Raw genomic sequence first — 11,724 nt, 5'->3', positions numbered from 1 at the left:
TGGTTTTTTTTTTTTTTGCTTGGGGCGGCAGAAATGCTGGAGCCGGCCCTGGGGCACACGGAAGGGTGCCCTTTCTGAACCTATGTAACAGCTGTTTAGCAGTGATGGGCTGGATTCCAGAGGAATACGTGGACGCAGCCTGCCTCCAGAATCTGATCTGATAGGGGGGCAGCGTGACACCAGAGCCACAGACCCACTGTGGAGTGGCCTCTTCTAGCAAAGGGGTGGCTGGGGAATACGTCACTCTACTCCTCTCTCGCATGTCGACTGGGGCAACACGGTAGCCTCTGCCAAGACTGCCCACGGTCCCAGCCACCAGGATGACCGTTGACTCAATCGTAAAGTGGAGAAACGCTTCGAAAACGACCTACCGGCTTGATATCCCGGTGCAGGAATCCCACGGAGTGAATGGCTTCTATGGATTCTAGAATCTGCTTGCCCAATCGCAGGGTTGTGCTCAGTGTAAAAGTCCCCCGAGGCTGGCTTCTTCTGAGGTCTGCAAGGTTCCGGCCCTGAAACAATTCATGCGGTGTGTACCCCAACATCTCACACGTACCATCGGCTGCATTTAATCCACACCCAGACAGAGAATTCTTAACACACACACTCCCCACCCCATCCCCACCCGATCGGAGATGTGTGAACACCTGGGTCTGTGTTATTTCTTGGATTTCATTTTCCAGTGAATGACTTGCTGAGAAAAGGTGCCAGACTGACAGCTCTGGAAGCTGAAGCACCCCATTTATTTATCCTCAAAACAGGCCTGGGAAGGACAGTAGCAGGGCAGGCTTCACACAGACACAGCCCCTGAGGTAGAGTGCTGAACACAGATGGTTCCCATGTCAGTGTCCCGACATAGTCAGCCCTTGGCTGGAAGCTCAACAGAAAGGCCAGAGAGTCAGCCGGTCACAAGGGTGGTCAATGAGCCAAGCACCCGTTGGCTGTTAACGCCTTTTGGAACCAATTCCATTAGGAGTCCCCACCAAGACACCCAGTCCTCGGGGTGGGAACTTCATGTAAGCAGATTCATGCAAGTCCAGGCCTAGCAACGCTCTTGTATTAAGAAGCAGGCCACATACAGAGTTGCTAGAGTGAGATTTTTCCTGGAGAGATTATTTTTTTCCATGACTAAGTGGTAATTTAGCCTCTACCTTCGTTCATTTCTGAGTCTAAGTAAAGGCTACCAGTTCACCAGAATACTGAACTATGACCACTAAATTATATTCATGTAAGCACACCGGTGAGATCCAGGTCACAGGCCTCAATGAGCCCCCAGAAATGATGTGCTTTCTTCTTGTGTGTGTGGAATAGGTAATCACACGCACAGGCTTTCCCACTCTGCCCTTTCCCCCTCTGCCCTGCCTTCATTCATACATTCCCTCGCCTTTCTTCTTATAGACTCACCTCCCCCCTCACGCCGCACCCAGCGATAACAGTTGCCTTCACTCCACCAAAGTCACGTCCCCCCGTCTGTGTCCCACTCCACTGCAGTCACATCCCCATCCCTCACTTTCCCTCTCCACCACAGTCACGTCCCCCGAACCGCGTCCCCCACCTTCACTCCATGACCACGTCCAGACTAGGAGAAACAGCTGTTTTCAGATGGCATCACCAATGCGCTGTAAAATCCCAGCACAGACACGGCAAGCTGCAGATCTGCCTCCACGCCCCTCTTTGCAGCAAACCTACGGTCCCTGCCCGGGTCCAGACTAGCTGACCAGAATGGTCCCTTCTGGACAGAAATGGCCACCCCTCAGTCTAGTCTCCCCAGATTCAGCATGCCTGTCCACACAGGGGACATTCCCCCTCCCGGGGGACTGACTGGTGTTAACCCTGCTGGTGCTGCAGTGTGGAGCAGGCGCGGCAGCCTGGCTTGTTGGCATTGCCCCAGGCCCCAGTTTCAGGAATGTGCTGCCAGGCTGCAGGATTGGTGTTTGGTCTGGCCTCTTTCTGTTCTGTGACCTGGTCCTCTGCGCATGCAAACTAAACTCACCCTTACCCTTTCCCTCCATAACGCAGTGCAAGCGCCTACCCACCAGCATCCCTGCTTCCCTGCTTTGCCTGTTACCTGCATTCAAGATTGTTCTCCTCAGAGATTAGCTGCCTGATTCCCGGCTAAATCTCACCATTTATCACCCACATTTCTAACCTTTGCCTTTTTTATCAACAGCAAATCCAGCCCCGAGTGGTTAAAAATCACAAGTCAGATTCCAGGGGGAAAAAATCATAAGATGGGCTTAAAAGTCACGAGGTTTTCAAACAAGAAGGAAGCACGCCATGCTCTCCGTGCTGTCGGGACATGCCACCATTCCCAGTTTGTGCGTGATCATTTCAGGTTCACAATTCACCCCCACTGCACACTCAGAAACGACTGCCCTTCCCCTCTCATATCCCCTGGGTTAAGGGAGCTGCCATCCTATCCCCCCAACCCCCTTATTACCCCCATCCTCCACCCAGCCGCCTTCCCTGCTCCACCCAGCGTCCTGCCTCACTCATATCCTCCCCCACAACGTCCTCTTCCCCCCGACCCTCCTCATTTACCTGCCCCACATCTTCTACCCCTCACACTCTCCTGCTCTGCCCCATACTCCTCTGCACCTTTATCATTCCCCCTCCTACACCCAATCTTTATGGCCCCACTCTCCCTCTAACCTCCACAGCCTTCTGTCTCTTCACAAGATCCCTTCCACCCCCTAAGTGTCCCTCCTGCATGCCATATTCTCCTGCCTCTTCGCAATTTCCTAACCACAGAATCCAGGAGCTGGTCATCTTCCCAAAGGGAAGGCTGGCTTCAATCCCACAGACCCTATGGGAGATGGTGGCCATCTTTACTAGGGGCCGCATCACTTCTACCTGCAAACTGCACAGGGATGTGGCAGCTAGTTTGACTTAGAGCATGTCCTAACTTCAGTCCTAGAGGCCGCAATGAGATATGTGTCCATTTTTAATAAGGGCAGCAATTCACAAGAAATCAGTGAAAAAATCATGAGCAGCTTTAAAAAAACTGCAGCTACTGTGTGACTTGATAAAATCCCAAGAGCTGGCAACTCTGTCCATGGATTGGGTCTCCTCACTGTGGTACTGGCAGTCCATGAATGCCCCATAGCAAACACCCAGCTTCAGTCCTTCGCAGGGCTCCCCCGGCAAACATTCAAATATCAATGAGTGCCCCGCAAGGCAGAGGCACAGCTCTCCAGCCAAAACCTCCTTTGGGACGCCTGCTCACTAGCTGGTAACTAGATTTTAATTTTCCATTTCGGCCCTAATGGCTGACGTTTTCTCATCCCTTTTTCCAAACCGCGGTTAGGCTACCTGAGTCAGCACTGACATAGATAGAGTTCTCTGCAAGTCTGTAGCACGGGGGAGTGTTAGACCAGGAGTGGATTGGGAGTAGATGTTGTACTTGAAATAGACCAAAGGAGACTAAAGACTGCAAGGTAAACTGCCTAATAGAGTAAACTGTGTTTTTAGGAGTTGAAATATACTAGGTGCCGCTGACTACTTGTTGCTGTTTTGATTTGGAGCAGATACAATTGCTCTCTGGAAAGTTACAGCCTCTCACGTGCTGGCTAAGGTAGAGTTTAGGGCATACGTATCACCGAGATGTATTTTTGCTCTGGGAATGCTACCGTAAGTATGAAATTTCCCTCTCAGAACCCTTTGTAGCTGCTTCCTCTCCTCTTACCTACTGTCATTATATGAGCTTTTTTACAGCTATAAAACCACAGGTCTTTCAGAGGCCCTGTTCTAACCCTCATGAATAGCTTTAAAGACAATTGAATGAAAGCTAAGGATGGACTATGTGTCCAAATCACAGGGTTCTGTTTATCCCTATCTTCTGAACTCGGCCTCTGCCTTTTTTGACCGGCAAAGAGAAAGTGGATGTTGAGATGTGTAATACTTTTGATGAAGCACGCTCCTGGTAATCTTCAACATCAGAGAAGGCTATCAACTGATCAAAAGCACCTAGGAAAAGAGTTCCTTTGGCAGAAGGCCAAACTGTGTTATTGCACACATTCGGAGGACCTACAATAAACACAGGGATTATTGGTGATGTGCTGATAACACTATATGATAGAACCCTGTTATCTCTACCCCTGCAGAAACATATGGAATGTCACGGACATAGAAAGGATGAATCAAGCCAAGTTCACAAAGGAATGGGCTAGAAAGGTGCTTGGTGGGGACTTGTGCGTACAGGCATCCTAGAGATCACTCCCAAACCCAATGAAACCCCCCTCGGTCTCCATCCGGGCCCCTTCTCAGAACCACGTCACGAAGGAAGTATTAAGGGTTTGGCTGCACCTGGCTTTCTAGCCTTTTCTTTTTCTCTGCCTGTGTGAGTTAAGAACAGGGAGCACGGCTTGTTTATCCACTCTGACTGTTCTGGCTTTGTGGAGTGCAGCCGGAGCTGTCCCGTTACCAGGACGTTGTTTCTGGGGCCTCTCCTGTCCTTATTTTACGCTACTGGAATCCTGAGGAATCAAACCAACAACTGCACACATCGACGGCTGCCTTGTTCCATCCACAATCCTCCCAGGGCAGGTGAGGGAGACAAAGGCATGGTCTCAGGTCAGTAAAGCTACCCAGGGGCATGGAAAGCCATGGTGGGCCATGATGGGAAAACAGGAGCCGCTCTGCAGAAGTCTGGGAGACAGCCGTGACCCTGAAGTGCCCTGATTACATCAGAAACCCCGAACTGGTCGAGAAGCAGCTGCAAGGAGCAGATTGCTCCATTGTAGCCACAGTCAGAATGAGAGCCTGAGTGTTGCTGGCCCAAGGAGAAAGTCCCCTGCAGTGCCGGGGAATCTGGGGTCCTGCAGAGCGTCCCAGGAGAGGCAGTGAGAAGGCCGCGCTGGAGCAGCCGCAGGAGAGTTGATTTCGACGCGCAATGGACAAACGTCTGGGACTAAAACCGCACTGTCAAGTGACACTGTGAAAACGGCATCCGTGAGTTTGTGTGTCAATGACTCCAGAGAAAATTGCCTCCGTTGACAAGTAAAAAAAGCAGGTTTTTCTAGCAGCTGAGCCGGCCCTTCCAACTCAGCCTGTGCACTGACAGTACACCATCAGTCACGTTTTGTCCTCCGTTACCCCATGGCCCCTTGTCTTCAGGGGGCTTGTACAGGTGGAAGTGGGGCAGAATTGGGTCTTGCAATGAAATCTTAAGAGAATTCTGTTGAGGAGCTCGGGCTGCATTGACTCTTGTACAGCTGTGTTGGCTCTGCAGGGCTAGCACGGGCGAGAAGGTTACAACTACTGCCACTAAAAGCACCAGGAACGACTCTGGAGGTTCGCCGGAACAGACAAGTGAAGTTAGACGGTGCTGGTTTTTTAGCCCCACTCTTCAGAACCTCGACGGCTGTTCCAGGAGGGTCCAATGGGGCACATGGAGCAGCCAAAGAGGTACATTTTCAGCCTGGCCTCCGTGGCTTTCCCTGTCCTTTTGAAAAGGCCTTGCACCCACTGCATTCAGAGGGATGCAAGATTCCCCTAGACAGAAGAGGCACTGACTGCATCCAGCACCAAGAGGAAGACACAGGGGACACGCCCTCAGGTAAGAAGTACACGTTAAAAGAATGAGATGTTTATTTTGAAGGGGCATGGTCAAGATAACAAAAAAGTCACAAATTCTCTCTGAATAGCATTTACCTATTATCTTTAGCTATACCACATAAGATCCCTTCAAGGGGCTGGTGGAAACTCTACTTGTCTATCTGCCAGCTTGCTTGCTCTGGGTATTTGACAGGACTTGGTGTATGGCACATCTCAGCATCCTCTTTGCTCCATCAACCAGGGCAGCCACCATCACTTGCTTCTCTGCTTCCCCCCCACACCAACAAGTACCTTGGCACCTCTTCCATGCTGCCCCCTATGCATGGAACACCCTCCCCATATCAATTCACACAGCCGCTTCCTCTGGCCTTCAGTTCCCTTCTTCGCCCACCTCTGCTGCAATGCCCATTGGAAAGCTGTCTAACGTTACCGGCTAGGCAGCTGCTCAGTTAGTGATCTACCCGTTTCTCTCATTCACTTGTATCATTTAATTTAAAGAAATATAAAGATTCTTTAATTTAAATTAAATAATATAAGTGAATGAGAGAAACTGTACCCTAGGCTAGTAGATGAGACTTTGACTTCCTAGTACTTGTTACCGTCACCCTCACCTTCCGTCCACAGCGTTCTGCACCCAGCTGTCACATTGTGCCTGGTTCGGGTGTACACTCTCTCGAGCAGAGAGGGCCTTTTATTTTATGACTATACAGCACCAAGCGCAATGGAGCCCTGAGGACAGTCGGGGCTTCTGGGTGCTACTGTCACACAAACAATACAATAAATAATAATCAACAGGCAAATGTGATTGTAAAACCCCCAACAATGGCTGAGAGACACTCTGGGGCAGTTGTCAAATATAAATCTGCTTCTAACTCGTTGTTTGAAACTCGCTCACTACCAAGATGAAGGTGCTGCTTTAAATCTCCATTCACGAGAGGTTATTCCCGCCCCCCCTCCCCATGAGGCCTTCCATCAGCTGTTTCTCCCCTCGCCACAATCCCAGCCGGTAATTTCATCTCTTCACCTGCGAAGGCCTGTTGTGGGGGACGGCTGCTTTCGCCATGGGCCCTACACAGAGCCCCAGTAGCTCCGTAGGCTCTTGGAGGTGCTGACTATACAGAAGGGGAGTCTTATGCTGAGCCACACAAGGATCCAACGGGCAACAGGCATCAAAAGATCCCCCTCCCTCATCCAGCCAGCCATCACCCCAACTCTCACCTCACTCTCCTGCTGGCTGGGAACAACGGCAAAGCCCAGGTGTCTCTGAGACAGGGAACAGAAGAACTCACCTGAAGCTGCATGACCACGTAATTAAATTTCTCATTCCTTCCACAGCCGATAAATCTGCAAACATGGTCTTTCCCTGCAGGGAAATACAAACATACACAATATAATATAAGAAACCAGACCCAGCTTCTGCAGAGAAAGAGCTTCACAGCCAACATCTAGTCAGCCTTAAAAGACGGGACCGTTTATCTTAAAAGAGGAATAAGTGTAAACCCAATAGAAGTTTACATAGTAAGAAGGAGGAATGATATTAGGGAAGATTGATTGAGCCAGCCAATGAAACTGAAGAGTCTCAAATTTCCCACCCCATGTATTTAGCCTCTGGAACTCACAGCCACTGGATACCACTGAAGCCAAGAGCTCAGCAGGAGTCAACCAGGAACAGGACATTGGCCTAACAACAATAGCTAGAATTAGAATAGTAAATACTCCAGATTAAACCTTCAAGGCCAAAGCTGCTAGCCACCCACCGACACCACAGCCTGTGTCCCATAACCATAAGGAGGTGCTTACTCGGATACACCCAGGGATATCTGTCATCTTGGGCTCAGTCCAACTAGCAATCTCTGGCTCCTCCCATCAAGAGACTTTTCACACCTGTGAACAGTCTGTTTCTGGAACCCTTCCCAGTTCCTTCCCTGAGTTACTCCTTTCAGTCTCCCTCAAGCAGGCGAGCCCAGAACTCCTCTTTGGAGCTGAGCCGTATTTGCTAGTTCCTCACGCTCTCCTTAGACAGGAGTGTCTCCAGCTCTCCTGGCTGGAGCTGGGTTCTGCTAATCACATCCTCTGGCCCTTCTGAAGCAGGAGCCCCAGTTCCTCTTGGGAGCCGAGTTGTGGGTTAGCCAGCTTGGGGCCTTCGCCAGCTTCTCCCTCAGCTGGACCTTCTCTTTAACTAGCTGCCTGGCTTTCAGGGGGCTTAACAGGTCACCCTTGAGGGAGGAGGCAGCCTTTATGCTGGGCTCCTTCTCCCAGCTGGCGGGGCAAGAGAAAAGTCCCAGTCTTATTAATCTCTCCTCCTATGGCAGCCGTTCCATACCCCTAATCATTTTTGTTGTCCTTTTCTGAACCTTTTCCAATTCCAATAGATCTTTTTTGAGATGGGGCGACCACATTTGCACGCAGTGTTCAAGATGTGGGCGTACCATGGATTTATACAGAGGCAATAGGGTATTTTCTGTCTTATTATCTTCGCCTCACTTTTCTAATCCAGCAGGCACCAGATAGACAGACTGTTTTCTGTTCAGGAGAAGCCCCTAGGAAAGGCATGGCGCCAGTGCCTGGCCAGCCAGCCTGCTTGTGCTTGGTGAGAGCAAGAGTACAGCAGGCACGGCTTGGGACGTGGGCAACTATGCTGCCCATCCGACTATCAGAATTCCGGAGCAGCACGAATACAACCCTGGTGGGGACCAGCGTTCCCCCTAATTTTTTAGATCCATGTGCGGAATGAATTTTATTATGTGCACCAATATGGAGGTGATGTGTGGCGGGGTGGGGCTCAGGGCTGGGGCAGAGGGGTGGGGTGGGAGGGCTCTGACTGGGGGTGCAGGCTCTGGGGTGGGGCTGGGGATGAGGGGGTTGGGGTGCAGGAGGAGGTTCAGGGGTGGGGCAGAGGGTGAGGTACGGGGGGGTGCAGGCTCCAGCTGGGGGTGGGGCTGGGGATGAGGGGTTTGGGGTGCAGGAGGAGGTTCAGGGGTGGGGCAGAGGGTGAGGTACGGGGGGCTGCAGGCTCCAGCTGGGGGTGGGGCCGGGGATGAGGGGTTTGGGGTGCAGGAGGAGGTTCAGGGGTGGGGAAGGGGGGGTGCAGGCTCCAGCTGGGGGTGGGGCCGGGATGAGGGGTTTGGGGTGCAGGAGGAGGTTCAGGGGTGGCGCGGGGGGGTGCAGGCTCCGGCTGGGGGTGGGGCCGGGGATGAGGGGTTTGGGGTGCAGGCTGCCCCGGGGCTGCGGCAGGGAGAGAGAGAGGGGACTCCCCGCAGCCCTCTCTCACCGCAGCAGCCCGGGGCCCGGGGAGAAGCACCTCATCCCGGCTGCGGCAGCTCTGAGGCTGGGGGCGGGGCGCCTCTCCCCATCTGCACGGCCCTTAATAGCCTGCTGCACAGCTGCGCAGCTTAGCGGGAACTTAGCTGGGGACCCCAGGATCTTCTCTCTCCATGGCCAGGAAGATGATGTCCAGTCAAGGAGACTGTCCTCTGAGGCTGGGGAGAAAGACCCCACCCTGGAGATCAGAGCAGGAGAGGAGCCAAGCACATTTTAGAGCAGAAGGGAAGAAGGCCCCAGAAAGTCAGCAGGTGCCTTTGTTTCGGTACCTGAACCGTTTTCCTGGTAGATAAGGTAACTGCCAACTCCCAAACAGAGCACGGCAGACAACGGCAAACAGGACGAGCTCAGCACGGCTCATTCTGAATCCCCTTCCATCCACCCCTCACCCAGCCCCTTCGACACCAGGGACACGCAGCGCACGCTTGGTTAGAACACAGATTTATTCGGCCACACAAAAAGCCTCTGCAAAAGGATGAGAACAGAATTACATGGAGCTAAGACTGCAGCATTCTCCACTAATGAAAGCAACACAGGTACGCCAGGGAACGGCATCGCGAAAGGCAACCCGACAGCTATCTGGGAACAAATGGGCAAACTGTGGAAGGGCCCTCCTGTGTCAGGACATCCCCACCTCTGCCTCCCCCTGCAGTGAGCAGGGAACAGGCAATGCACCACCGCTTGGTGCCTGCTGTGATCAGATCATGATGCAATCAGACCACAGCATGGCTATGACAGACAGTCTGCACCTCACACAACTGTTCAATATTCAGCAGATCCCTGCACTGCAGAGTAAAACTAATCAGAGGCCTACGTAATGAGATTGTTAACCGGAGCCAAAGGAATGGACAGGAGAAATGCCACAGTGAACTCTGGGAGCTTGTAGATATGGGAGCAGGCGTCCTGCGGCGTGAGGTCAAGGAGAAGCGCACATGGCTCCCAGCTTCACACAGCTGCAGTTTGCAGCGGCACAGCCAGGGAGCCCAGCACACGGCATACACGGCATGCATGCACATGTACGCTCCTACCCCCGGCTCTCGCTGAGCATCCGTCCCATCTCTTCCTACAGAGCAAGCCTGGAGCCCTGAGCAACACCCTCTCAGAATCCCCGATCCGCAGTCCCAGGGCGGGTCAGACGCTTTTCTTCTCACTGCACAGAGGATGGCAGAGCGACATTTTACAAAGGGATCTTCTTAAAGTGACTGTCTCCACTGCAGCAGGGCCCCACCCAGCAACGGCTCAGCATTCAGCATAGTGCTTGATCCAACAGTTTACAGCAGCTCCTCCCCGCAGGAGCACAGAGAAGGGCAAAGGGGATAAATCCATTGGGGTTACACACGGCACATAGCTAAAGTGAAGTGAAGATTGCTACCACCAGGGTCAGATTAAAGCACAGGTACTCGAGCCATGTGCAAACCCTAAACAGAGCATTAACATTACAACAACAAACCCCAGACATTTAACAAAGTCAGGAAACAGAGCTAAGGTAATGCTTCTCACACAACACCCCCACAAACACCCTTAACTCTGCCCCTGCAGGAATGCCCCAAGGGACTCAGTATTGCAACCTTCCAGAACAAACGCTGCCATTTTATAAGTGTCCCATCTGCTCTGGAAAGTGACAGCCAAGTATCACGACACTGAGCAGCCCTGTCTCCCTCTGCCAGCGTTCCAAAGCAGGTGCAGAGGTTCAGGAAATGAGGAAAGTCAACTCCTCTCGCAGTCACAGGGGCCTTCTTGACAAATGAGAAAAAGAAAACTCTGCTCCTTCCTTTCCTTCGTTATACATGCCCACCGCAAACTCTGGAGGGCAGCTTCCCTGGGACCAGGGGAACTCACCCGGACCCACTCCCCAGAGCCAGGCTCTGTGCACGTGGGGGGAAGGGAACTAGCAAGGGGAGCACAAGAGGTGACCCTTCCCTTTGCAACTCCGGACTTCTCCGTGCCCTCCCCTACCCATGGCTGATGGCCATCTGGGTCTGACACCGACTAATCTTCGCCGGGCAGAAGCCTGGTCCTGTAAAGCAATACGCATGCCTGTGCCGTACTGAGGTACAATCCAGACTAATGAGTAGCTGTGTCAACCCTGCCCTGTAACCTGGGGGACCCTTTACAATGCCTCACTGCTCACAAATAGCCTCCAACCGGTAAGTCACTCCCAGCTAGTGAGTCTGTGTGTGCTGCCGCCAACCAGCCACACCTTGGCTCTTACCAGCCTTAAAAATGACCCCAAACACTCCCAGTCCCAGATTTTCCCCAGGAGCATATGCCCTGTACCGCCCAGCCCTCTCCTGGACAGTATGGATACACTAACTCTCTTTTTCCTTTAAAGGAATAATATGGTAACAACTTGCTACCCAGACACTTTAACTTGAACACACTGGATTAGATAAAACAAGGAAACAAGTTTATTAGCTACAAAGAGAGAGATTTGAAATGAGCACAAGTAATGAGGCGTAAAAGCCAGAAATGATTACAAGAAAAATAAAGATAAAACGTTTACTGATGCCTAACTTGACAAATGACCAGGGCCGGCTCCAGGCACCAGCTGAGCAAGCTGGTGCTTGGGGCAGCAGATTGTTCGAGGCGGCATTCGGCCCAATCCTAGGGCGGCACGGCCGCTTTTTTTTTTTTCTTTGTTCCACTCCGGCCGCCCTGTAGGGGGCGGCGGCGCGGAGAACCAGAGCGCCCTGCAGGGCAGTCCTCTTCCTTCCCTCCCCGCCGACCGGAGCGGAGCCCTCGCGGCAGGAGGCGGCGCGGCAGGAGGGGCCACGTGGCAGCGCCCCTGCTGTAACCCTGGCCGCCCCTTCTCTCTCTCTCCCGCCCGCTCCCTCCCTCTCCCCCCCC

The 11,724-nt window shown here is 52.5% G+C and overlaps 1 protein-coding gene across 1 annotated transcript in view; it reads right to left on the bottom strand.

The window, feature by feature from the left end:
- The window catches only part of TTBK1 (tau tubulin kinase 1), a 105,704-nt gene that overhangs the window by 65,273 nt on the left and 28,707 nt on the right, over positions 1-11,724 (bottom strand). Inside the window, exons 3-4 of the mRNA XM_026653206.1 lie at positions 6,846-6,919; positions 372-512 (exon numbers count right to left, since the gene is read on the bottom strand). Of these exons, the coding sequence (XP_026508991.1) occupies positions 372-512; positions 6,846-6,919 (215 nt within the window). The remainder of the gene's footprint in view (positions 1-371; positions 513-6,845; positions 6,920-11,724) is intronic.

The sequence above is a fragment of the Terrapene carolina genome, unplaced genomic scaffold, assembly GCF_002925995.2.
Source record: "Terrapene carolina triunguis isolate 2854851 unplaced genomic scaffold, T_m_triunguis-2.0 Scaffold132, whole genome shotgun sequence".
NCBI classification, from domain to species: Eukaryota; Metazoa; Chordata; order Testudines; family Emydidae; genus Terrapene; species Terrapene triunguis.
This window is presented reverse-complemented; position numbering and strand designations above follow the sequence as displayed.